The 27673-nt window shown below is 48.9% G+C and overlaps 1 protein-coding gene across 7 annotated transcripts in view; it reads right to left on the bottom strand.

Moving 5' to 3' along the window:
- The window catches only part of HECTD4 (HECT domain E3 ubiquitin protein ligase 4), a 157077-nt gene that overhangs the window by 38772 nt on the left and 90632 nt on the right, over positions 1-27673 (bottom strand). For 4 of the 7 annotated variants that reach the window (XM_056107118.1, XM_056107120.1, XM_056107117.1 and 1 more), the window contains exons 26-45: positions 24956-25148; positions 24642-24746; positions 23504-23592; positions 22967-23142; positions 19704-19839; positions 19477-19645; positions 19216-19382; positions 17541-17687; positions 16010-16194; positions 15018-15171; positions 13849-14129; positions 13462-13651; positions 11860-11941; positions 9303-9505; positions 8112-8247; positions 6045-6227; positions 5467-5631; positions 4941-5110; positions 3098-3213; positions 1327-1430 (exon numbers count right to left, since the gene is read on the bottom strand). In XM_056107118.1, the coding sequence (XP_055963093.1) occupies positions 1327-1430; positions 3098-3213; positions 4941-5110; positions 5467-5631; positions 6045-6227; positions 8112-8247; positions 9303-9505; positions 11860-11941; positions 13462-13651; positions 13849-14129; positions 15018-15171; positions 16010-16194; positions 17541-17687; positions 19216-19382; positions 19477-19645; positions 19704-19839; positions 22967-23142; positions 23504-23592; positions 24642-24746; positions 24956-25148 (3151 nt within the window). The remainder of the gene's footprint in view (positions 1-1326; positions 1431-3097; positions 3214-4940; positions 5111-5466; positions 5632-6044; positions 6228-8111; positions 8248-9302; positions 9506-11859; positions 11942-13461; positions 13652-13848; positions 14130-15017; positions 15172-16009; positions 16195-17540; positions 17688-19215; positions 19383-19476; positions 19646-19703; positions 19840-22966; positions 23143-23503; positions 23593-24641; positions 24747-24955; positions 25149-27673) is intronic. The other 3 variants (XM_056107122.1, XM_056107121.1, XM_056107119.1) reach the window with 1 other exon arrangement.

Genomic DNA, 27673 nt, shown 5'->3' on the forward strand with positions numbered 1-27673 from the left:
TGGGGGACTCCCCAGTGATGCTGAGGGTCACCAAGCCCATACCCAGTGGTGCTCAGGCAGCCATGCAGCGCCGGCGCCTAAACCCATGACCCTTTGCTTGTCACGCATGGACGTAAATCTAGGACCTTCCTGGCCAGATCTATTACTGTTACGGCAAAGATGGAGATAAGGAGATGTGTAGCAGTGAAAGTCTGAGTAAACTGAGTCACAAGTCTAGCCAGTATGGCAGATCGCTAAGCTGCTCTTCATCGACATGGGAAGATAGATATCCATCCTCAGAGGAGAGAATACACCTACTTTTATTTTACAAAACTATTGGCAATCCTTCATCTTATGTTGACTACATTCCTGAAGTAGTCAGGTTCGTAGCTATGATTTCAGGGGAAACTCTTTTCTAGAATTTTGATCTTTGATAGATTTCTGAGTAACTGATAGATTAGCTCTGATAGGTTAGCTTTGATAGATTTCTGATTAGCTGATAGATTAGCTCTGTAGTCCCTACAGAAAATCTACAGAAAAACTGCAAAACTACAGCAAATCTTGTATGCTCTTACGTAGATATCCCAGTTCTCTTGGCAACAGATATAATACATTACAAGTCACTCAGGTAAACTGGACAGTTATTACTATATTCCTAGAGTCATGCAATCATAATCGAACCTTATAATAGCTTTGTCCCCCTATTAGCAGAAATAGGGACAGACCCCATCCTGATCTATCATGGCCTCGAGCAGACCCCGTGGGCTCTCTGTTCCTGGAGAGCAGCCTCTTCTGGATGGAGTAAATCAATGGAATGGCAACATCTGGTCTTTTGCGGTTAGCTTCTTTGCAGAATTTCAAAGTTTATTCACTACTTCATTCTATCTTCATGTTGAATGAGATTCCATGGTACAATTAATCTCCATTTTATGCATTCACTTGTTGGTTGATGGACATCTGGGTTGCAGTTTTTTTGGGGGGTATTATAAAATAGTGCTGCCACGAACATCTAGAGACATGCCAATTTTTAATAGTTTGCTACTTTTGTCTTTTTCACTTATTATCTCTCAACATATGCTCATTCTCAGGACAGGGACTACAGAGCTAATTTTTTTTTTCAAATTTTCTTTCGCTGTTAATGAGAGCATAGAAAGTATTACAAATTAGTGACTGTTGTCCCTGTGCTGTAATCTTTCAATAGTCGAAACATCAAACCATCATGCTCTGGCCATCAGAGATGAGAGCGAGTCCCTGTAGAATCTGCGCCTGGCAGTCCCTTAACAAACGCTTGTTCTAGCTGTTCCGGTGCACTGCGTGCGGGCAGGGGCTGGGCCCCACAGGGCTCACCTGTCTCCGGTCAGCCTGCAGAGGCGGTGGCGGGGGCCGAGCACAGTCCCGGTATAGCATCCTCAGCCGCTCACACTGCACCTCCACAACCGCCAGCCGCTCTCCTGAAAACGAACGGGGAGTTGGTGAGAACTCGTCCTGAAACCCACCCCGCAGAAGGCTCCAATGCTACTGGAGCAAACACTACTCACAACAACAAAATGCTTACAGTGTGGGCTGCAGTGAGAACACAGCAGAAAAGGCCCTTGCCTTGCACTTGGCCGACCCAGGCTTGTTCCCGGCACCCACCGCCGCATATGGTCTCCCAAGCGCTGCCACCAGTGATCGCTGGGCACAGAGTCAGGAGTAAGGCCTGAGCACCTCAGGGTGTGGCCAAATCCCAGCCCTCCCCAAAAAGTCACTGTCACTGTCACCCCGTTGTTCATCGATTTACTCGAGCGAGCACCAATAACGTCTCCATCTGTCCCAGTCCTGAGATTTTTGCAGCCTCTCTTTACTTGTCTTGCCCAACGCTGCCATATTGGAGGTTCTTTCAGGGTCAGGGGAATGAGACCTGTTATTGCTACTGTTTTTGGTATGTTGATTACGCCACGGGGGAGCTTGCCAGGCTCTGCCGTGCGGGCAGGATACTCTCAGTAGCTTGCCGGGCTCTCCGAGAGGGAAAAACTGCCAAAAAAGTAAAAATATAAATAAACTGCCTACAGAGTTTATTCCAGTTCTTACAAAAGAGCAGAAAGCCTGAGCCACTCTTGACTACTCCCAGTGCCGTCGGGCAGCGAGCAAGCATGTGGGCTCCAGAGCTGGGCTGCCCGCACGCACAACTAGCTCCAGGCCAGCGGCTGCCCTCTCACCCCAACACGAAGTGACAACAGTATCCGGCCTCTCGGCTTGTGAAGAGCCGAGGAAGTAAGACAAGTGGAGGCTTAGCCAGGTGCACAGCAAAGGGTAGACAAGAAATGAAAAGTTATTCTGATCATCTAATAAATGAAGGCGACTGCTCTTAGAGAAACCGATATCTAGTTTTATTAGTAGCGCTCGGGGAGCCATACAGAGCCGGGCCCAAAGCCCGCTGAGCTATTTCTCCAGTCCCCCTTAGTTTTTGCTCCTTAATTTTGGTTTTTGGGCCACAATCAGTGGTGCTCAGGGTTTACTCCTGATTTTGTGCTCAGGTATTACTCAGATGGTGCTCAGGGGACCATACTCAGTGCTGGGGATTCAAACCGAGATCAGTGCTGTGCAAGGCCTTACCCCTCTGATCTCTTTCAGCGACCCCTTCCCCCACCCCTGATTTCTTTTTCTGGCTTTTTGGGTCACACCTAGTGATGCTCAGTAACTCCCGGTTCTGCACTCAGAAATTACTCCTGGTGGTGCTCCGGAGATCGTATAAGATGCCAGGGATCGAACCCAGGGCAAGGCAAATGCCCAGTGTGCTGTACTATAAGCGGGGAGTGAGTGAGGCACAACTTAGAGCAGCTTCTCCCAGTGAGGCCTGCAGCCGCATGCACTGCAACTGTCCACGTCCATCTTCAAATCACAATTCTCCAACTCTTATGTCTACCCTCAGCTCACAATTCAACTTTCCATGTCAACCCTCAACTTATAATTCTTTTTGTTAGAGCTGGGAAAGCATTTTAAACACTCAGGACACCAGCCACACAGTCTATGAAGCCGGAGGACAGTTCATACATAGCTATGATGGGGGATATTTTTCAAACAAAAAGTAAGGCAGTGAATTACTATAGAGGCAGGAAGCTAGAGAACAGGCACTTACCGGCACTGCACTCCTGGGCCACGAGGTTGAGGACTTCAATAGCCGCTGGACACTGCTGGATGAATTCCTCACAGAATAAGCTGTCTTCTAAAAGCTGGGCCATTACCAGGCATGCTCTTAATGTCAAAAGATTTACAATATTTCAAAGTCATCAACGTTCATTCTTTAAAACACCAACTATGAAAAACATTTCAATTCTGCATTTTTGCGGGGCAGGGTGTTTGGGGCCCTGTCCGTGACACACAGGGGCTATTCCTGGCTCTGTGGCCCAGGAGGGACCGTGACGGTGTTACTAGACCCGGAGGCAGTGCTGGGGTCCACAGGATACGGTGCGAAGGCCTTCATCCCTGCACCAGCTCAGGCTCCAGGACTTTTGTTTTTGTTTTTGTTTTTTGTTTTTGGGTCACACCCAGCGATGCTCAGGGGTTATTCCTGACTCTTCACTCAGGACTTACTCCTGGTGGTGCTGGGGGACCATACGGGATGCCCGGGATTGAACCTGGGTTAGCCACATGCAAGGCAAACGCCCTGCCCATTGTGCTATCGCTCCAGCCCCAGGACTTTTTTTTTTCCTTTTTGGGTCACATCCAGCAATGCTCAGAGGTCACTCCTGGCTCTGCACTCAGGAATTACTCCTGGCAGTGCTTGGGGGACCATATGGGATGCGGGGGATCGAACCCGGGTCGGCTGCGTGCAAAGCAAACGCCCTCCCCCCTTTTTTTTTTTAAATAAGATTCAATGCTCCCTTTCCCAGCCTCCTTTACTTTTGTTCTTTCCCAGCTGGGCTGATCTGGAAATAGAGAACTTTTCCTTGCCCACACTGATGTTAAGGCCACTACAGGGACACAGGGAAGGTGAAAATGGGCACAACTCCATTAAATGAAGATGCTATAACTTTCATGGGGGAAACTGGCATCATCTCTTAAAAGCTTTTCCTGAATTATGTTCTAACGGAAAAACTGTTCTGGGGACCAGAGAAAACCAAATATTTAGGATAAAAAAAAATATATATATATATATATATATATATATACAGATACACACCCCCACACATAAACAGAGTTCTAATATCATAGACAAATCAAAATATTTACAAAATATGTATGTGTGTGTGTATATATACATATATGCATATGAGCTGGAGCGATAGCATAGCAGGTAGGGCGTTTGTCTTGCACACGGCCAACCTGAGTTCGATTCCTCCATCCCTCTCGGAGAGCCCGGCAAGCTACCGAGAGTATCCCACCCGCAATGCAAAGCCTCGCAAGCTCCCCATGGCGTATTCTATAAGCCAAAAACAGGAACAACAAGTCTCACAATGGAGACGTTACTGCTGGTGCCCACTGGAGCAAATCGATGAACAACGGGAGGACAGTGCTACAGTGCTATATATGTGTACACACACACACACACACACACACACACACACACACACACACATATAAACTTTGTAAGAAGCTCCACCGTCCAAAGAAGCCTGCTTCTGTTCAGCAGTAAATCATGCCACTGCTCGTTACGCTCCCCAGCTTCTTGGCCTAACTCTGGAGGGTGATGGTCCTTATCACTATCAGTAGGGCGGAGGCCACTTGAAAAAGGCTTTCATGGCCGAGGGATTCCTCCGACACTCTAAGTTCTTTACAGGAAGCTGATCCCTAGAGCCTTCATCATCCTGCCCAACCTCAAATTTCCATCATTTTCTTAGACAACACACGTAGGAAACAAAGTGCCAGAGTCTCCTTTTCGCCACTCAGCTTGGCCCAGATCTCAAGCTATGGATTCGCTCCCGCTGGGCTGGAGTGGGGGGCCCACCCCGGGCACTCGGGGATCGCCGAAGGCTGCTCACCTTGTTCTGATCTCAGCCAGGAGCCGGACAACTGCCATCACAGGAGCTGAGCCATCTCCTGTTGCAGGAAGTGAGGTATGAATAGAGAGACTTCCCTCCTGAGGGAGCAACATGGACTGGACTGCCTGCACTACCTTCTCAGTAATGGACAGTTTATGAAGAGGCAATGCCTGATGGCGGGGGGGCATGGCAGAAAGTTAAATTCAAGCAGTTAGTTTCTAAGAAATGAGGGTGTTATTATTATCTGGAGTCACATCAAACTTTCAATTAAAAACCAAAATCACACAGAAATTTACAAACGATTTCAAAACAATTTATGATAAAAAGACATCGTGGCCTACTCCTAACCAGAGTAACAAGGCCACGCAAACGCTACCCGGTAAACAGTGAGGACTGATATGGAAATACAAGTCAATTACAGATCGCCAAGTGTTTTAACTTCCATTTCGTACTGTGCGTGATATTCATTGCATTGCGATTTACCATTTGGAGTGACATTTTAGGATGCATTTAAAAATCACCTTACCTCTGATCTTGGAACACAAAGTCTAGACAATGGAATGGTCAGAGTGTCTGAAGCTTGCGAAGTCTTTCTACAGTCTATGGGTGGGAATCTGACCGTAGCTATACCTTCCTGTTCGTTGATGGAAGCCACTACTCCGATGCTCCCTGCTATTCCTCTCCCGAGCACCTGGAAACACACGGGAATCAGCGCCACCCAGCAGCTCTCAAGGTGGCAGCGGGGGACACGTTCAGCTGTCACTAGCAGCATTAGAGTAAGAGGTTATCATTATGACAGAGATACTCAATGCTGGACACGCACCAGAACAGGACCGAGCATATCTCCTTTCATCAATATGCTTCAGTTACACATTTCAAATTGTCAATTCTAATGACGGGACACACATGTTGTACTGAACGTAATATTCTTATATGTGAATAATTCTCAGCAAAGTGTGAATCAGAATTTATGAGTTTCTCAAGTGCCTTAAGAGACAAAGATTTGGGTACAACTGAGTAAACAGTGTTTGCTTACACAGGATCGCCTCAGGGGGGCGCACATATCTAAGAGAACGCGGTGATTAGGGGGAAATGGCCAGTTACCTGAACCTCAGACCCTATCTTGATGGTCTCTTTGAAGCCTCCAAGTGCACACAGTGCAGCAACGGCCTGGCGGGCGATTCTCTGAAGCTTGGCGAGCTTTCTCCCACTGCTGCTTCCGTTTTCGAGAATGCTTTCTGCATATTTTCCCAACTGTGGAATGTACATCAGGGCACGAGACAGAACCTACAAATAAGAAGCAGTTCATCTGGTAATAGGTAAACCTTCGGTACCTGCCCAGAGGCCGAGTTTCGGGACAGAAGGAACTGGGGCAGGGCGTCAGATACCACCCATTCTGCTTAAGTGACCAGACAGACACAACTGGAAACATACAATCTAAAAATATGGGACAATCAAGCACTGTATGAATACAACTAAACAAGCCAAATACATATCCAAGGAAAGAATATCAAAGCATACTTTTTATGTCTTAACACCAAATTTAACTACCCAGAATAGCCATGATGTCACACAGAGGCCTGCTTAGGCCACTGGAAACAACTAGATAATGACACTATGGTGAAGCTGGAGAGATAGTTACAGTGGGTAGAGTGCTTACCGTGCACTGACCCAGGTTCGATCCCCAGCATCCATACGGTCCCCTGAACCCACCAGGAATGATTCCTGAGTACAGAGCCAGGAGTAAGCCCTAAGCACCCAAACAAAACAAAACAACAAAAGGAAACTACAGTACATATATACCCAATGAAATACTACTCAGCAGAAAGAAAAGCGAAAGTCATGCAATGTGCTATTCTGTGGATGGATCTGGACAGTATCAGTGGAGTAAAGTTAGTCAGGGAGAAAGACACACAATGATCTCATTCATCTGAGGGATATTAAGACATTTCACCGGGGAAAAACAATGCCCAGAGAAAAGAGAAATGAAGAGCAGGAGAAGAGGTACTCAGGAGGAACACTGGCACTGGGCGGGGGGCTGAGGATAAGTTAGGGAAGAAACGCTAAGGCTCTAGAGTGAGGGAAAGTCGGCCAAAGAGGCAGGCTGGGGCAGGAGAGAATCTGGGGACACTGGTGAAGGCACTGGTGTTGGGACACTGTATGCCTGAAACTTAATAAGAAACCTTGTAATTTTGTATGTCATGGTGATTCAATAAAATACTAATTTGAAAAAACAAAACACCCAATTTACTTTTAAGTAATGTTGTAAGGAGGTCTGTGGGAAAGAAGGCGTTAATCTCAGCTGACTAGGTTTCTGGAAACTGGAGTGTTGTTGGTCACTGTCACTGTCCTCCCACTGTTCATCGATTTGCTCGAGCGGGCCCAGTAACGTCTCCATTTTGAGACTTGTTGTTACTGTGTTTGGCATATTGAATATGTCACAGGTAGCTTGCCAGGCTTTGCCGTGTAGGTGAGATACTCTTGGTAGCTTGCGGGGCTCCCCAAGAGGGGCGGAGGAATTGAACCCGGCTCGGCCAGGCTGGCTGTGTGCAAGGCAAATGCCCTACCGCTATGCTGGTAATGGAGAATTAATGATGGAGCGCTCAGGACATGAAGTCACACAGTAGCCACAGGCAGTTCACTTAACAAACGCATTCGACCAAGAGTGCTGAGGGTCTGCTGGCAGTGCCAAACAGAAGGAAGAAGAAAGAGACACTGTCCTTTCCTAGAGAAACTGTCCCGAGTTCTGCTAAATGAAAAATGGCAAGCCACAAAAGAGGGGGTCTGACACAGCTGAAATTAGACCAAAGAAAATTCCAGGCTAAAACAGATGAACATGCCGATCTCCCCAATGAGAGAAATCTGTCTTAGCACTGAACACGATTCAAAGGTTTGATTTTTCTTTCGCGGGGGAAGGGGAGTTGGGGGAGGCCATTGGCAGTGTCTCAGGGATTGCTGAGACACTGCATGTTGGGGACACCATGTGGTGCCAGGGATTGAACCCAGGTCTCTGGCATGCCAAGCATTTTGACCATCTCTCTGATCCATTGATTCACTGTTTCAAATGTTGAATAGTGAATTCCTTTTTGGACTGGGGTGTGTGTGGGGGGAGGGTGGGGGTGGAAAACCCTAACTTCCTTCTTGTTCCCTCAACACCCTAACCCCACTAACCTTTTCTGCTGTGGTGGTCCATATTTGAGCAGCATTTGACTCAGGAGCCATCAGCAAGCTGTGAAGCAAAGCGATCACTTCTGCGGCCATGCTGTTTGCCACGTGCCCACTGATGAACGGCCGGACAGGGTCAGTCCTGCAAGTAACAAGGAAGAGAACCACCAATGACCGCGCAGGGAGGGAAACTGATAAGGAAAACGAAAATAAAATCAAAATCAAGCCAGCGGGACTACATCAAAGACAATTTGCCCGGTCAAAGAAACTCATGTTAAAATAGAAGACACCTGGGGCCGTACAGCAGGCGTAGCGGGGAGGGTTTGCCTTGCACACAGCTGACCTGGGTTCAATCCCTGGCATTCCCTACGGCGTACGGTCCCCTAAGCTCGCCAGGAGTGAGCCCTGAGCGCGATGCCAGGAGTAAATCTTAAGCACAACCAGGTGTGGCCCGGCCCCCAAATAAAAAATATAAACATATACTTCTCTCTTTCTCTCCCCTCGAATCTTTCTGGAAAGTTCCAATAAAAAATACTTTGCTACACACACACACACACACACACACACACACACACTCTTTTTCCCCCTGAGAAAAAAGGCAAGCTAAGGGATCCTCTGGTTACGCACACACACGCGCACACACACACACACACAATCTTTTTTCTCCCCTGAGGAAAAGGCAAGCTAAGGGATCCTCTGGTTCCAGACGCCACCTGGGCGAAGCAAATCTGTCTCCCGGTCTCAGAGGCTTGGTCACATGCTGTTTCTCCCACTGGACTCGAGCTGGTGTGACATACTGCTGGGGATGGGGCAGGGCGGTATTTTTATTTATTTATTCAGGTTTTTGGGCCACATCAGGCTGTGCTCATGGGTAACTCCTGGCTCTGTGCTCAGGGTCACTCCTGAGGTGCTTTTGGGGGACCACACGAGAAGCCAGAGACTGAGCCCAGGGGAGGCACATGTAAGGCAGCACCGTCCCCGCTGCGCCGCTGCTCTGGCCCCACGCCATGGAGATTTTCAACCCCTGTTGTCTCTCTCCGTAGGTCAAGGGCACTGTGGAACGCCGCGACCCTGAAAGCGGGGCTGGTTGCTAACTGCAGGGCGGGTGCGCATGCTGTGCCCAGGAGAGCCCCCGTGCCATCGCCGGTCGGGCACAGTGCCCACAGGAGTGTGCGAGGGGGTGGGTGGAGGGTGGACCTTGCGAGTTCCGAGTTCCTCTCCCGGCAGATGGAGGTCTGTGCCGTTTTCTTCTTGTCGCCGGTGGAGAGTCCGCTCACATTCTCTGGGTTGGCTGCCTCCACGGGCGGCCCCACGCTGACGATGAGGCCCGACTGTGCCCACTTGGTGGCCTTCCGGAGCGCGGCCGTGGCCTCTTCGGTGATCACCTCACAGCAGCCGCCCTGCAGGAGAGCCAAAACCATGCCGAAGTCATCCCATGCTCCTCTGCGCTGGGGCAGAAAACACCCTTTCCCCAGTTACCAGCACAATTCAGCTTGTTTCTTTATTTTCTTTTATATATATATTTTTTGCTTTTTGGGTGACACCCGGTGATGCACAGGGGTTACTCCTGGCTCTGCACTCAGGAATTACTCCTGGCGGTGCTCAGGGGACCCTATGGGATGCTGGAATCGAACCCAGGTTGGCTGTGTGCAAGGCAAACAAACGCCCTATCTGCTGTGCTATCACTCCAGTCCCTTCTTTTATATTTTTTTTAATTTTTTTTTTTTACTTTTTGGGGTCACACCTGGCGATGCACAGGGGTTACTCCTGGCTCTGCACTCAGGAATCACTCTTGGCTGTGCTCAGGGGACCATATGGGATGCTGGGAATCGAACCCGGGTCGGCTGCGTGCAAGGCAAACGCCCTACCCGCTGTGCTATTGCTCCAGCCCCTCTTTTATATTTTTAAAGAAAATTCCAATTTCATGATTCACACAAATGTATCAAATTGCTACATACATATTAAGTTGTAAGAAAATCCAACTCTTGGTCTTCTAAACAATCATCTTAAACTATGCAAATTTGGCTATTTACACTCATCTCTATTACATGCATTTAACATATAATAAACTTACCAAGTTTTCAATTCAGCTTATTTCTTAAAATTCAGGCATGGGGCAAGGATGTGGCTCAAAGGCTGGAGAACACGCAAAGCCGGGGTCTGACCTCAGAACCCCATCTCCCCAGGAAGCTCGGAGACAGCCCGAGTGGCGCCCACAATAATAAAAGGTAAAGGTAAAGGCCCTCCCGTTGATCGTCGATTTGCTCGAGCGGGCCCAGTAACGTCTCCATTGGAGACTTTGTTGTTACTGTGTCTGGCATATCGAATACTCTCGGTAGCTTGCCGGGCTCTCCGAGAGGGGCGGAGGAATCGAACTCGGGTCGGCCATGTTGGCCGCTTGTAAGGCGAACGCCTTACCGCTGTGCTATCGCTCCAGCCCCCACAATAATAATATACAATAAACTCAACCTTTAAAATGTGATAACTAGGGGGCTGGAGCAATAGCATGACGGGTAGGGCGTTTGCCTTGCACGTGGTCAACCCGGGTTTGATTCCCAGCATCCCATATGGTCCCCTGAGCACCGCCAGGAGTAATTCCTGAGTGCAGAGCCAGGAGGAACCCCTGTGCATCGCCGGGTGTGACCCAAAATCCAAAAAAAAAAAAAAAAAAAGTGATATTTAGAGAGCCAAATTTCCTTAGATATCCCATGTCCTCATCCGTTCACATATAATTTAAGTGCTCTGAATTTTTTTCTCATTTTTTTCCTGTTTGGACCATACCCAGTAGTGCTTACTCGTGGTAGGGATTGGGGACTATATGTGATGCCAAGGATCTAACAGGGAAGGCAAGTGCCCTCCCACTGTACTATCTTGCCAGCCCTCCTAGATTTTTTCCATGAAAATTATTTCCTGGTAAACGTTTTATATTTTTGTGTGCTCTTTTGTCTCTGGCTGGAGGCAATAGCACAGTGGGTAGGGTGTTTGCCTTGCACGCGGCCAAGCCTGGGTTCGATTCCTCCGTCCCTCTCAGCGAGCCTGGCAAGCTACCGAGAGTAACCCACCCGCACGGCAGAGCCTGGTAAGCTCCCCGTGGCATATTCGATATGCCAAAAACAGGAGCAACAAGTCTCACTGGAGACATTACAGGTGCCTGCTTGAGCAAATTGATGAGCAATCTGTCTCTCTTCTTTTTTATTTCTGTGCGGGAGACTGAACCCAGGGCCTCCCTCATGCACAGCAAGTGCTTCCCAAATGAGCGACACCATGCCTGGCCTCTCACCTAGTATCACTTAACATGTTTTAAACTATGAAACCTTTCTATAGGTAAGGTGGGAGGGAGGTTAAAATCAAGAATTCTCTTATATTTTATTTATTTTTCTTTTGGGGTCACACCTGGTGATGCACAAGGGTTACTCCTGGCTCTGCACTCAGGAATTACTCCTGGTAGTGCTCAGGGGACCATATGGGGTGCTGAGAATCGAACCTGGGTTGGCTGCATGTAAGGCAAACGCCCTACCCGCTGTGCTATCGCCCCAGCCCCAAGAATTCTCTTATATTTTAACATTAATGTCAAATGATTTTGTCCATTTCCCTTAAAATGGCCTCAGTTAAATCACTGACTTCCAGCTCTCACCCTTTCTCTTGGTGAGAAGTTGAACTAATGGGGGGGGAGGGACATCTCTCTTGGAAACTTAAAGTCTGGTAAACGTTTGTCAGTTGTGGACTTGTTGAGCAGATTTTTCAACAAATTTACCTTGGTCATGTCACGATCCATTTTCACAACTTTTTCCATGTTGGCACCAGTACCAAGCCGGAAAGGCCGTCCTTCCGAGCTACTAAACAGTGAAGGGAGAGAGAAGCAATGATCTCAGAGGCCAGGTAAGAGGCGATACAGAAATAGGTGAACATTCTATTCCAACACAGGCTTTTTTTTTGGGGGGGGGGTGCGTGAGGAAACACAACTGGCGGTGCTCAGGGGCTTCTCCTGGCTCTGAGCTCAGGGATCACTCCTGATGGTGCTCAGGGAACCATATGTGATGCTGGAGCTCGAATCCATGTCAGCTACATGCAAGCCAAGGGTCTAAAAAGCTGTACTATCTCTCCGGCCCGAACAGGCTTTTCAATTCACAGTAACACTCAATTTTTCAAAATGTAAATGATTTATTATTGTTTATTGTAGCACTTTCAGAGCTCCAAACGACTGCTGGTTTTAGGGTTGTGATGATCATTAAAAATGTACAAAGTGGGGCCGGAGCTATAATACAGCAGGCAGGGCTTTACACGTGATCTCCGGCATCCTATATGGACCCCGGAGCACCACCAGGAGTAATTCCTGAGTGAAGGGCCAGGAGTAACCTCTGAGCATCACTGGGTGTGGCCCAAAAAGGAAAAAAAACATGAGGGCCTGAGTTAGTACCGTGCTTGCCTTGCATGCAGCTGACAACATATGGTTCCCTGAGCACAGCCAGGAGTGATCCCTGAGTGCAGAGCCAAGAGTAAGTTCTGAGCACGCCTAGGAGTGGTCACAAAACAAAAGCAAACAAAGCACTTAAGGAGGTAAGTGATAAGGCTCACAAGTGTGGGACGCACAAGGTCCTAGGTTCATCCCCGGCACTGCTATGACTCCTGAGCACCGCCGGGAGTCCCCCTCTGCCCCCAAATCCATGAAAACCAAAGAGCTAAACAGGAGACAAACTGAGCCTGGAATACAGGGAAGGCCAGGCACACGGAACGCATTCAGGGAGTGAGCCGAAGTGTTGGGGCCACAGTGGGCAGTGCTCTCATCTCTGTGCTTGAGAGTCAGTTCCGCTGGGAACTGCAGGCAGAGCTCACAGCTCAGACTGATGCAGGCCTCCCTGTTATCCTACATCCCGGTTAGGCCCTGGTAGGTTTGTAATCCTGAGATAATAATTATATTTTACCTCCCAAATGATTCACTTCAGTGAACTGAAGCTGATTTTGTTCGTTTTTTGTTTTGTTTTGGGGGCCATACCTGTGAGTGTTTGGGGTACCATGTGGTTCAGGGTCAAACTCGAGCCCCTTTTGTTCCAGACCACTGCGTTCTCTCTCTGACCCTACAGCGGTAACAAGCTACGTTTCCTTCTCCTGTCCAGCCAATGGTGTCCATGAATACACTGAAGCCAAACTCTAGTTTTCCTCATCACAGATCAAACCCTGGACTTGCACCTGCATGTAGGACCCGCTGTCTTATCTTTTAAGAGCTCGGATCTCGAGACTGAGAGGTCTGTGTCAGTTTCAAAGCTGCCTTCATCCCTGCACATGCAGTAACAGGCCCAGAGGACGGTGCTGACGGGGCTTCCTTGGCACAGCCCCCAGGGCAAGCAGCAACTCTCACCTCAGCAGTGGCTGGAGAACCTCGTGAGATGACTGGTCTTCCCGTTTGTGGATGAAGATGGAGAGCCTGCCCTCCACCGCCTCACTCTCCTCCCCCGGGTCCTTCTCCCCTTTCAAGGAGCTCTTGGGGCTGGATTTTGTCAGGGTGGTGTCAGGCTCGGAGGCAGTCGGAGAAAGGACTGTCTGACATCCTTGAAGCAAACAAAAACAGTGCAGCGTTGTTCACGCACGCAGCACACCAAGGCCAAAGCAAAACCCAGCAAAATCAACATGAATTCTGGAATCTTCTCTCCTCTGCCGTCCCCGCTCTCCCCTCAGCCCCTCGTCGCAGTCCCAGCCGGCGTGTGGGTCAGGGAAAGCCCAGCCGGAGCGCCCCGGGGCTGCTCACCGGGGACCACGTAGTCCGCCAGCTTGGCCAGGAGCAGCGAGGCGATCTTGGAGGCGGGGTCGCTGGGGTCCTCCTGCTCGCTGTTGAGGGAGGGGACCGAGTAGCTCCAGGGGGGCAGCTCCACGTTCCCGCAGTCCTCCACACTCATCAGCGGCAGTGCTGCCCGGCACAGCTGCAGGATGATGAGTACCAGCTTCGGGGACGGCCGCTGGTCAAGCAGCAGCGAGAGCAGTTTGGACACACAGGCCGGCTGGCTCAGGATGGCTTTTCCGATGTGACTCCTGGGGAAGGGCAGGAAACAGCACACAAAGCGAGTGATGGGCTGGAGAGTTGCCCCAAGGGCGGAGGCACTGGTCCTGCAGGCCGGTGACCCAGGTCCGATCCCCGGCACCCCAGATGGTCTCCTGGAGTGGCCCCTGAGCACAGAGCCAGGACCAAGTACCGCCAGGTGTAGCCAACCCGCCTCCCCAAACACAGAACTTTCAGACATGTTTCCTTTCAAAGGTCTAGCAGGAGAAAGCAAGCCATTATTCCTTAATCTTGCTATAATGAGGGTCAGCGTGTTTGTCACCAACCCTAAAGGCCAACAGATCTTGTCAGCAAGGAATTCAAGTCAAGAATAGATGGGGGTGAGGTCACATATGCAGTCCCAGGGATCAAACCAGGGTTGGTCACATGCCGGGCAAGTGTCTGACCCTTGTAATCTCTCTCCACATCCAGAGGATCATTTTATAATGCGGTATGATATACATATTCACTTCAGTGATACATTACGGAGTTAAAAACTTTGCTGGACTTCATTCTTGACCCCTCTCTAAATACCAGGGACGGCTTTTGCCCCGACCTGCTCTGTATCCCATGGATACAAAGTCCATGGGATTTAGCCCTGACCCCGCTGTGTCCCATGGATGGTTTTAGCCCCGACCCCGCCCTGTGTCCCATGGACGACTTTCGTCCCGACCTGCTCTGTGTCTCATGGACGGCTTTAGCCCTGACCTGCTGTGTCCCATGGACAGCTTTAGCCCCGACCCCCCGCTGTGTCCCATGGATGGCTTTAGTCTGGCCCACTTCTCTTCAGACCAGAGGGTGTGAGATGGCCTTGACGAGCGCCCAGCAAAGGAACCCCAATGCTCACTGTCACCTCCCACAGTCGCGAAGCGCTTCCCTACCTCGAGAGGTCGTTGAGCAGACTAAGGACATCCTGGAGGGCGTCGTTGCCAGCCGCCTGGTTGCCGCAGCACTCTGTGGCCCGGGCCAGGTGGTTCGTGAGGAGGCTGGACACCTGCCGGGCCAGGCCCGAGTGCACGGCCTCTGTGGAGCCTCCTGCGGCACAGGGGAAGGAAGAGCAGTGAGCCAGCCAGCCCCGCGCGCCCAGGCCTCCCCGCCGGGTCTCCTGGATTCTCTCTCTGCCAAGGCAGATTTTTCTTTGACTGTCTCGGTATTACATTAGCCACCCATTAGTGTCTTATCTAGAAAATAACGTGACTGAAAAGGCAAAGGAAGACATTCTTTTTGGACAGAAAAGCACCCTGAGACCAACCCTGGGTGCTCCTGGGCCAGGGGGAGCAGGGCGGGAATGCACTGCCAGGAACCAGGGACTTAACTCAAGATCTCGCAGATGCCACACACGCGCATACAACTGAGCCACATCTTGGGCCCAGAACTTAAATTGTACCCCTTGACTAACACTTCTCTGTTTCACACCTTGACCTGCCCACCTCGATTTCCAACAAACACTGTTCTACTCTCTGATTCTGGTATCAGTGGTTTTCAGTTACAGGTTGCAGGTGGACAAAGGTTGAATACTCCATTGAAAGCAGTGGTTTGCAACTGCTGGTCTGCAGACCAGTGCCAACTGGTGGGTGAGTAAGGCCGAAACCATTCAATCAGATGGCTCAAGATTCTACATGAGTTCCACAGTGTTTGTCTCATTGTTTAGCTTATTTTCTTTTGCACCATATTCTCCAGAGTAGGATGCTGTTCAACGTCCGTAACCGAGCTATTAATTTTCATAGAACTATGATAAAGAGACGCCCGTGAAACACTGACTCGACTCACACGACTGCACCTAGCCTTTCTTTTCCCCACCAGGCACAGAAACTTCCTGTAACACATACACCAACTGAAGCAATAAAGAGCTCTAGAAAACGGCCGCCCCTACCTTCTTCTTTCTCCCACTCCACACAGCGGTTGGCGAGCACCTGGAAAGCAGCCCAGGCCATGGTGGCCACCTTCTGCTTCTTGGTTTGCTTCTCGCTGGAGCTTGACTCGGTCTGGCTGCTCAGGCTGCACAGGCGGTCCATGAGCTGGACGAGGCCGCTCCGCACCAGGCATTTCTCTTCACTCCTGGGGCCGGCAGAAAGGGTGGTCTGGAGTAACTGTCACCTCCCAGCTCGTGGTCCCGCTCAACGTGAGAATCACATTATCCAAGGGAAAAGCAACCTGCTGGTCTAACTCTGTTCACACGTGAGAACAGAAAAACACACACGGAGTTTCCTAGTTCTGTTTCCGGGGCCAGGCCCTGCAGTGCTTGAGGGTGACTCCCAGTGCGGTGCCCGGTCTAGCACGGGTGGGGGTGTTGCTCCTGGCCATGCTCCAGGGACCAAGAGATGCTTGATTCGATGGGGGCCGGGGGGCCGGGGGTCGGTACCAGCACACAAAGCGTTTGCTGCAGCCTCCTGAGCCATCCCCCTGGTTCTAACATAAAGTTTGTTTGGTGTTGGGTTGGTTTTAGTTTCTGGGCCACAAGCCAGCTGTGCTAAGATTGACTCCTGGTTCTGTGCTTAGGGATCACTTCTGGATCACACACGGGGCGTGGAGGGTGAAGACAAGCACTTTACCTGATGTACTCTGTCTCTAGCCTCTGCTTTTTACTTTGAATTGTTGAGGTGCCTCTGGGGTCCCTGGCACAATAAAGAGTGTCCTCTCTGATCGGATGTAGTATGACCAAACGCGTGCAAGTACTGCAGCTAAACGTCTAAGACACCCCCAGCAAGCACTACAGCCACGTATGTGAGGATGGCGGCCACATGTGTGAGCCCTGCAGTCACGTGTGTGAGCACCGTAGCCATGTGTGAGCACCACAGTCATGTGTGTGAGCACGGTGGCCATGTGTGTGAGTACCACAGCCAGGTATGCAACTCCCAATGTGCACAGGGAAACTGCAATCTCTGGTCACCATCAGCACAGAAAGGAAAGGTGGAAATGACCTCATGAATATCTTTAAATCAAGTGACTAAGAGAGAAAGATTGCCAAATATGTGGTCATTTCCTAAGGACCATCTCTTTCCCTTTACTTATTTTTTTGCGAGCAAGATAGGTTTTCTGAGCAAGATGTGATGGGAGAGAGAGGGAGACGTGCATGTTTGAGAGAGAGCACAGGCTTCTTTAGATGGGAACAGGCAAGCAAAGGAATATTAAGACAAGCAAGCAAGTGGCACGTTGACAGGAGAACTGGGCTTGAAGAGTGGGCCCTCTTCATTCTCACACCAATCTCACCCTAAGTGAACACTGTGATCATGCAGGAACTCAATAATGAAGAAATGACATAGTAAGTTTTGGTCCTCAGGAGGCACATATGCTTAGTTAGAATGTCTCTGGTTCCTTGAAGAAGATTCAATATTGGATACTCGGGCAATGGTTTTAGTTTCCTGTAGTCAACTCCCACAGTGCGAGCCCCGAGTGGCGCGTACCTGGTGTAGGGGATGGTGCACAGGAGGCCGATGCTGTTGGCACAGGCAATGGGGTAGCGCGCACACAGGGACACCACAGAGGTCATGGTCTCACCGAAGGCCTCCTGTACTTGCTCGACCATGCCACCACAGGTCAGCTCTTCGATTCTAGGAAACAGAAGCAGAGCTCAGGCTTCTTGAACCCCGACAGCAATGCGAGTCAGAATGAACAGGGAAGAGGAGAGCTCTTCAAGACTCCCAAGAGGAACCCAGAACCTTCTGGGAAAGAAATTTCCTTTTTGTTTTGTTTTAACGTCACACCTTGGCGGTACTCAGGGCTTGTTCCTGGCTCAGAGTTCAGGGATCATTCTTGGCAGGCTCAGGGGACCCTATGGGGTGCTGGGGATGGAACCTGGGTCAGCCATGTACAAGGCAAGTGTGCTACCCACTACACTACACTGTCCTCTGACCCTGGAATCTTCTTATGAGACGGTGTTGCCCAAACTGCAGGACCACAGGAGAATGTGGAGCAGAACTTTTTTTAAACTGGGGATCAGGAAAGCTTCCCAAATAATACTTGGGGGTACTGGGGGCTACCACTGGCAATTTCCGGTCAACAAGGATGGGGCAGCTCAATGCTCGGGTGACTCCTGGCTCTGCACTGAGGGATCACGCCTGTCGGTGCTCAGGGGACCATATGGGACACTGGAGATTGAGTCTGCATTGGCCACATGCAAGACAAGCGCCCTACCCATCGTGCTATCTCTCCAGCCCTAAGCCCATGACTTTCTAAGGTAACAGATGGTAACTGGACTTACTGTGGTCATTTCACAAATACACAAAAAAGAAATTATTGTATTTGAGACTTCAAAAGATTGTATGTCAATAATATAACTATAAAGCTGATCTACAAGTACTGAAGATAGATATATACAAGATGTTTTGCACAGAACAACTTTGATGATAGTCAGCCATGCATAACATAAGCTAAATTTAGTAAAAAAATCCACAAATCCACATTTATGTATATAAGAAGCTAAATAGCTTTTTATGCACATAGTAAGTATAACAAAGTGTTACTGGATTTAGTGGAATTTAGGGGGAAGATTAATAAGATGACTTTACTGTGAGTTAGATATATTGATTTTGTGCGAAATATTGCACTTTAAAATTTTTGTTTGTTTTTGTGCCATACCCGGCAGTGCTCAGAGCTTCCTCCTGGCTCTGCACTCAGGAATCACTCCTGGCAGTGGGTATGGGGAACCTTATGGGGTGCCCGGGATTGAACCCAAGTTGGTTGCGTGCAAGGCAAACACCCTCTCCGCTTCTTTGCTTCTACTACTGCTCTGGCTATTTTTTTTTGTTTGTTTTTTTCCTTTTTGGCTTTTTTGGGTCACACCCGGCAATGCACAGGAGTTACTCCTGGTTCACACACTCAGGAATCAATACTGGTGGTGCTCGGGGGACCATATGGGATGCTGGGAATCGAACCTGGGTCGGCCGTGTGCAAGGCAAACGCCCTCCCCGCTGTGCTATTGCGCCAGTCGTACTCTGGCTATTTTAATTTTAATAAAAACAAAAACACAGCCTACCAGGGGAAACTTCAGCGTGCCACGGTCTGTGCTGGCCCCAAGAACACCCTGGAGAACGGCTTTTTCCCACCCCAGATTGTAGTGAGAAAGCTGAGAAGACTGACCTGGGGCCGCCCTGCAGGACCATGGTCACTGGGCCCACGAGGTGCGTCACTCCCCCGACGCGCACGGCGGCGGTGAGCAGTTCCCGCATGTGCACCAGGGCCTGTTTGCGCGTGTTTCCCCGCCGCCACCGCGTCTGTGCAGCCAACAGGAAGCTGCTGCTGGACACCTGCAAGGCACGGGGAGGGGACGGCTGACTCCTGCCCCTGGAGCCGGGCGCGCTGTTCGGGGCCACTCCCCAGAATCAGCAAAGTGAGACGTACCGCTTGGTCCGGGCTGGTGCCGATGAAGGCGAACAGCTGCCCGAGCAGGACGCTGTACGTGGGCTTGTCCCTGCTGTCCTCGATGGCCAGCGACTGCAGGAGCGTAAAGGAGCTGCTGCGGTGGCTGGTCCCGTGGCGCCGCCTACACAGAGAGGAGCACGGCCAGAACCTTCTCTCGGGGCGTCCAGCGGCACACGGGAAGCCACCCTGGGCCATTCGCCACCTACCTCTGATTTGCTCTAGCAAACTCCAGATCTTCGTTACCAATCATTTCCAGGTCCGAGGGCGCTGACATGCTGCGGAGGAAGACGGGCTGCCGCACGGCGTGCGAGATCACCTTGGTCTCCGAGGCGGACTTACACGCTGCAAGGAACGGAAAGGCTGCTAGCTCTGCAGGGGAGTGAGGAGGTCTGCGGGGCTCTGCTCTCCAAGCAGCCTGCCTTCCCTGGGGCTGACACGGCACCCTCCCGTAAGATGCACTGTTTGTTTGGGGTCATGCCTGGCAGTGCTCAGGGGACCGCGTGGTGACGGGGCTGAACCCAGGCCAAAGACACGCAAACTGCCTGCTGGGCCCACTGGACTGTCTCTCCACAGGGTTTTTTTAGACCAATAGCTTTGGGGGGGATTGGGGCTTTAACCAGTAATACTCAGGGATCATTCCTGACAGAGCCTGGGGGACCATATGGGGATCAAAATGGGTCAGATGCAGGCCAGAACGATATTACAGCGGGTAGGGCATTTGCCTTGCACGAAGCCGACGCAGGCTCGATCCCCGGCATCCCATAGGGTCCCCTGAGCACCGCCAGGTGTAATTCCTGAGTGCAGAGTCAGGAGTAACCCCTGAGCATCACTGGGTGTGACCCAAAAACCAAAAAAAGGGTCAGATGCATGCAAGGCAAGCGCCTTATCCCCTGTACTTTTTTTTGTTTGTTTTGGGTGGAGGGGTTTGGTTTATATCCAGCTGTGAACAGGAGGCACTCCTACCTCTTGCTCAGGGGTCACTCCTAGTGGGCTTGTGGGACCACATGGAGTGTCGGGGATTTACCCCTGGTCGGCCATATGCATGGCACTATAATATTGCTCCAATTTTTTTTTCACCTTAAAAACTTCAGTTGGAAACATAAAAACACTTTTACTAAATCAGGTTTCCATAGAGAGGAATAAAAAATTCATTCATTTTATAAGCTATGGAAATTCATGTTAAATATAAGCATTCTAAAAAGCAGGCCAAGGCAGAAAAAGAAAAATTGGGGGTTTTGGGGTGGTGGAGGTGCTACTGAGGATTGAATCCTGAGCTTCAAACATGCCAGGCAAGTGTTCTACTGCTGAGTCACTCAGTCAGATACCTCGCCCAAGGGGAAAGAAAATTCAAGTTCAGATCCCTATTCCCTCCCAGAGATGGCTTTTGTCTCTCTGCCCACACCCCCCCTTTTTGTAAAGTTTTTTTTTTTTTATTGAATCACTGTGAGATAGACCCTTACAAAGCTATTCATGGTTAGGTTTCAGTCATACGTGTTCCAACACCCGTCCCTACACCAGGGCACATTTCCCAGCACCAGCGTCCCCAGGTTCCCTCCCATCACCACCCCCCACAGCCCGCCTTCCTTCCCTCTCTCTCTTTCTCTGTCCCTCCCTCCCACCTCCCCCGCTGCTCCCTCCTCACTTTTGGGCATTGTAGTTTGCAATACAGATCCTGAAAGGTTATCAGTTCTATCCCTTTACCTACTTTTATTTTAATTTTTAATTTATTTTTACTGAATCACCATGAGATAGTTACAAAGCTTTCATGATTGAGTTTCAGTCATACAATGATCGAGCACCCATCCCTCTCCCAGTGTGAATTTTCCACCACCAATGTCCAGCTACGAGCACATCTCTTTGATTCCACTGTTCTTCCTGCATTAACATATGCCTCAGAGACCTGGACCCTACGAAAACAGGATGAGAACACTATTCGGGTCTCTCAAAGAGGAATCGAAAGAACTATACTTGGAATATCACGATTCACTCAAATGAGAGATAGAATCCGGAATTCTGATCTTCGTCAACGCTCAAGAATCAGGGACGCTGTCTCATTTGCCAAGACATCAAAAATCAGATGGGCTGGACATGTAATGAGGTTTACAGACAACCGCTGGACTAGAGCCATTACTGATTGGATTCCACGGGACATCGAAAGATCACGTGGATGCCCACCTACAAGATGGTCAGACTTCTTCGTCAAGACCCTGAATGATCGGTTTGAGGCTCTGCATGTTCCTAGAACGAACAGATACCATTGGGCTACGCTAGCACGCAACTGGGATGAATGGAGACGTTACTGGCACCTGCTCGAGTAAATCGATGAATAACGGGGATTAAGTGATTAAGTGATTAATGTCCCCAGTATTCTTCCCCCATCCCACCCCATGCCACCCCTTGCCTCTGTGGCAGGGGCCTTCCTTCTTCCTTCTTACTCTCTCTACTTTGGGCATCATGGTTTGCAATACAGATACTGAGAGGCCATCATGTTTGGTCCCGAGTCTACTTTCAGCACACAGCCTCCATCCTGAGCAATCCCTCCAACCATCAATGACTTTACCTACTTTGAACATTTGGTTTTTGTCCAATGTGATCATTTCCAGCTATTATTGTCATACTGGTCCTCTCTTCTCTATCTTGCCTACCCTCCCCCCGCCATCCACACACACACACACACACACACACACACACACACACATACACACACTCATGGTTGATTCCAACCACTGACCAGTCCTCCTAGCGCATTCTCCCTGGCCATGGAAATAGTCTGCATATGTATCCAAGAGGGCTGGAGCAATAGCACAGCGGGTAGGGTGTTTGCCTTGCATGTGGCCGACCCAGGTTCAATTTCTCTGTCCCTCTCAGAGAGCCTGGCAAGCTACTGAGAGTATCCCGCCCACATGGCAAAGCCTGGCAAGTTTCCCATGGCGTATTCGATATGCCAAAAATAGTAACAACAAGTTTCACGATGGAAATGTTACTGGCGCCCACTCGAGCAAATCGATGAACAACGGGAGGACAGTGGATAGTGCTATATCCAAGAAAAACTGCCCATGGTAAGCAAGTGCCTGATGTTCAGCTGACTCACACAGCACAGGAATTAAATGGCAAGCATTTCTTGGCTGGAAAAAGCAAAATGCACAATAAAATATGCTGAATTCTCTTTTTTCCTTTCTAGAACCATCTTTTAAATAGTAGCTGATGCTGGGGAGACAGTACAGCAGGGAAGGCACTTGACTTGCACTTGGCCAACCCATGTTCGATCCCTGGAACCCCATAGAGTCCCCTGAGCCCAGGAGGATTGATACCTGAGCACAGAGCCAGGAGTAAACCCTGAGTACTGCCTGGTGTGGCCCCCAAACCCAAATATTAAATAAATAAAAAGTAAAACGAAGTAAACAGTAGCTGATGCTAATTCATGAACAGATGACTGCAGAGGCCCTGGACAGGCGGCTTTCAGCAGTACCTGGAGTTTCTGCGGGGGTCCCAGAGATGCTTCTCGTGAGGCCAGACTGGGCTGCAATGGTCACATGCAGCAAGAGCTCGGCTCGGTTCATTAAACTCTTCACTAGTGTCTTCGTTTTCCCCAGGGGGTGGGAGAGCTTGTGAGTGAGAGAGTTCACTTCCTGCAGGAACTTCTCCCTGTAAAGAAAGGCTGATCTGCATTTCGTTGTTCTTAGAATCACAATATATAGGAAGAGAGAGAACGAGGTAGAAGTTTGGAATTCAAAACTAAAAACAAACTAAACAAACTAACCTGATAAACATAGCTCACAGCTCCCTTGCAATGTTTTTGAAACTGCGGCCAATTTAGTTCCTTGGTCCAGTTTCAGATGCCTATGTTACTTTTTTGAGATGAAAATGAAAACTTCCAATGAGCTCCCACTCTGTGATGCTGAGTGGATGCGTAATGTTTTCACAGATACCTGCTAGCTAGGCTACCACACTCTGTTTTGAGCTTCCCGGTTGAATTTTGCTTCACACAGTTATCAACATCACTAACCTCAGTGATAGGACCATGTTTTCAAGATCATTTCCATCAAAGGAGACTTCCTTCATTGAACACAAAAGTTCTAGTTCTTTCATTTTGTTCTAAAGAAGGAAAAATCAAGAAAAGATGGTATACTGGATTTGCAAAACAAGTTTCACTTCACATATGTTAAAAGAAACACATTTTCTGGGGAAAAACCACCACTCTGGGCCCTTATTTCTATGTCAGAAATAGATCATTGCTAGCTATTTTAATTACTGAAAATGGCAACGACTACTTTCTGAAGTTCTCTTGAGTGCTTACAACTCTGCCTTTTATTTTAAGATGAAAACAACGTTTGGTAATGATGATCATGTCTTTAGAAAACCAACAATCAGGAGCCATGGGTGTAGCTCAATGGTAGAGCACAGATTCATCAATATGAGACTCCGGATTCAATCTCGAACACCAAACAACGATGACAAGGAAAACACAAACACACACAAAAGAACTTATTGGGGCCAGAGAGATAGTGAAGGCGCTTGCCTCGCATACGGCCACCCTTGGTTTAATCCCTGGCGCCACAAATGTCCCCTGAGCACGACCAAGGATAATGCCTGAACACCGTCAGTTGCACTTTCCCCCACAGAAAAACCCACCCAAAATAAAAGTAAAGTAAGTAAAGGCCCTCCCGTTGATCATCGATTTGCTCGAGCGGGCCCAGTAACGTCTCCATTGGAGACTTTGTTGTTACTGTGTCTGGCATATCGACTATGTCATGGGGAGCTTGCCAGGCCCTGCCGTGCGGGCGAGATACTCTCAGTAGCTTGCCAGGCTCTCCGAGGGGGCGGAGGAATCGAACTCGGGTTGGCCATGTTGGCTGCGAACTCGGGTCAACCATGTTGGCTGCGTGCAAGGCAAACGCCCTACTGCTGTGCTATCACTCGAACCCAAAATATAAAACTTATTAATTAAACAACTTCATCAGCAATTTACTCTGTTTATCATTGGCCTGTTGATCTAACCAATTCTACTTGATCCCTTCAAGAAATGGATGCCAATGGAAGTGTACACATATTAAGAAGTGACATTTATCTCTATGCAAATGGCATACACTTTTGCTCTGTTAATCAATCACAAAGCCTGATGATAAGTCAGACTGTTTGCTCACCTCATTAAAATGGTAATCATAGAAGAAAGGCATGTTGTTCTCCAGTTTCCCCTGAATGGCCTCGTCAACCTCACTTTGCCATTTCTGTTCCAATTCTGCAACACTCTAATAGGAATATCAGAACAATGTGTGAACATGCAAAAAAATAAATAAAAAAATAAAACAAACCACATGCAACTATGTAAACTTTAATTGTAATAATAAGTTTTTTAAAAATAAAAAATTCGGACCACATTTAAATTTCACTAAGTTTCTGGGGAGGAAACTGCTGGAAAGTTCCAAGAGGAAAAGAGAATGTTTTCATTTTCACTTACCTGCAGCTGCCTCTCCATGGCATTGAGCTTCTTAAAGGTCTCTCCCATAATTTTACATAACAAATCATATTCCTCAGCATGTTCTTCCTGATACTGGAAATTTATTAGGGACTGAAGTGCATCAACCAAGTTCAAGTGCTTGATAACGCATGACACCACCATCTCCTCCATCACGTCGGGCTGAATCACTTCCCTGGGAGGTCAATGGAAATCAGTCAGCTCTAGCTTCTGGGTAAGCATTCAACGCTTCAAAAGTTGGGGACTGAAGCTATGAGTTAGATATACCCCAAAGGCCGGACAGACAGCTCAGAGGGATGAGCACCCACTCTGCAAGAGGGGGCCTGAGCCCATTCCTGGCACTGCACGGCCCCGAGTCCTGCCAGGAGCAGTTAGTTGCCCGGCACTCTGCGAGAAGCAGCCCCTGAGCACCACCAGCTGTGGCCCCAAAACAAGACGCAACCATGTTATGCATTTATTTCACCCTCTCTATTACATTAAGAAGGCATGACTTTTGTTTTGGGGCCCACACCCACAATGCTCAGGGGGTTTTCCCTGCTTTGGGTTTTTTTTCATTGCTTTGGGGATCAGTCCCAGTGGTACTCAGGGGACCAGGCCTTGCCAGAGAATAAATGTGGACCCCCGTGCCCCAATACAGAGCATACACACCAGCCCTTTGAATTAACTCCCCAACTATATTATGATAACTTTGAAATCTAGTTGTCAATAATTTATTAACTGATAAAACTGACAATGGTTGATAAAGCTGAAAATGTAAAATGAAGGGACTTCACTTTCTACAATCTGTATTATTTTGACAGTGTCATACTACAACTACAGTAAGTCTAGGTTAAAAATACAATGTTTAGGGGCTGGAGTGATAGTACAGCGGGTAGGGCATTCGCCTTGCACGCGGCCAACCCAGGTTCGATTCCCAGCATCCCATATGGTCCCCTGAGCTACCGCCAGGAGTAATTCCTGAGTGCAGAGCCAGGAGGAACCCCTGTGCATTGCCAGGTGTGACCCAAAAAGCCAAAAAAGAAAAAAATACAATCTTCAGAACCATTTAGTTGCCAGTTAGTTTATGCAGTATTGTAGCTTACGGCATTTAGTGGGCATGGATACTGAGCTAGAAACAATGGTGCTCACTTATTTTTAAAATTGAATCACTGTGATCTTGTTTATTTTTCATTATAAATTTCATTAACTCTTTAGTTTTTACCCCCAGTCTTGTTTCAGAAGGCAACAGAGGCCTGTAAAACAGACCTTAAGCAAGAGACAATCACAGGATGCTGCTTGGAACTATAAACCTTATTCACATTCTAGGTTAACACCCTCCCCTCTCCTCTAAGTATCCAAACAAAGAACTATCTTAAAACTCCATAGAACAGGGGTGGGGAACAATTTTTTCTTTCCCAAGGCCATTTTAATATTTCTAACATAATCATATCCTATAAAGGCAAAACGGTCTCAGGCGGCCAGTGAGAAACACACATGTCTGTCCCACTCAATATCAGGTTCCTCCCATGTGCTTTCATGGGTCTGAGATTCTGCAGGTCAGATGTCCCCTAATCCTGCCACAGGTCAAAACTGCACAAGAAAAAACCTAGAACATGTCAAACTTTAGGGCACATTACAATCACAAGGAAAACTCCCCAAAACAGAAACTACTGGGCCCCTCCCGAAGGGTTCTGATTCAGCACACAAGAAGTGGTGGAAAAGCTAACAATTCCCCAGACACCCGTGTCAACTCTCACCTGTGGAAGCCCCAGAGTGCTGGACAACATCCATCAAGTGAATAGAACATGAAAGGGTTGCAGAGACTATAGCAGGGAGGACGCTTGCCTTGCCTATGGCCAACCCAGGTTCGATCCCCAGCATCCCATATGGTCCCCTGAGCACCACCAGGAGTAATTCCTGAGTGCAGAGCCAGGAGGAACCCCTGAGCATCGCCGGATGTAGCCCCCAAACCAAAACAAACAAATAAAACCCCCATAAAATTTAAAGTTTACTAGTCTACAGGAAGAAATAAGCTCCCTTCAACCATTCTATCACTGCTTTGGGAGCAGGGAAAGATACCACCCAAGCACAGCTCAAGGGACACTGGAACACTCCCAGTGGTGGCGTGGGGGGCCACCAGGGCTACACCTGACTGCGTTTGGGGACTACACAAACTTGGGGCCTCTCACACACAAAGCATACGTTCTAGCCCTGTGATATTCCTGGCCCTAGAACAGTTTTGGGGCTCTTATTTTGTTGGTTTTTAAGGGGATTATTATATTTTTACAGGTGTTCCTGTTCAGGGATATGTGCTGGTATGATACTCTCAGTAGCCTGCTGGGTTCTCTGAGGGCAAGAATTAGAGACTAAGAAGTCCAGGAGCTTGGTATTATAGTCTCTGGATCCTGGCCTTTGATGGGGTTACACGGCAGTTGGTGGGTGTAACTGTCGAGCTACTGGAAGGTCCAGTCCCAAACTGTGCAGACTTGGAGATCTCAGCCCCGTAACCTCCCACCTATGAGATGGTCAGACTTCTTCGTCAAGACCCTGAACAATCGGTTTGAGGCTCTTCATGTTCCTAGAAGGAGCAGGTGCCATTGGGCTATGCTAGCACGCAACAGGGATGGATGGAGACGTTACTGGCGCCCACTCGAGCAAATCGATGAGTAATGGGATATCAAGTGATCAAGTGAAGTGATTATATTTTTCGGAGGGAGGGCA

The sequence above is a fragment of the Sorex fumeus genome, unplaced genomic scaffold (assembly GCF_029834395.1).
Source record: "Sorex fumeus unplaced genomic scaffold, SorFum_2.1 ptg000155l, whole genome shotgun sequence".
Classification (NCBI taxonomy): domain Eukaryota; kingdom Metazoa; phylum Chordata; class Mammalia; order Eulipotyphla; family Soricidae; genus Sorex; species Sorex fumeus.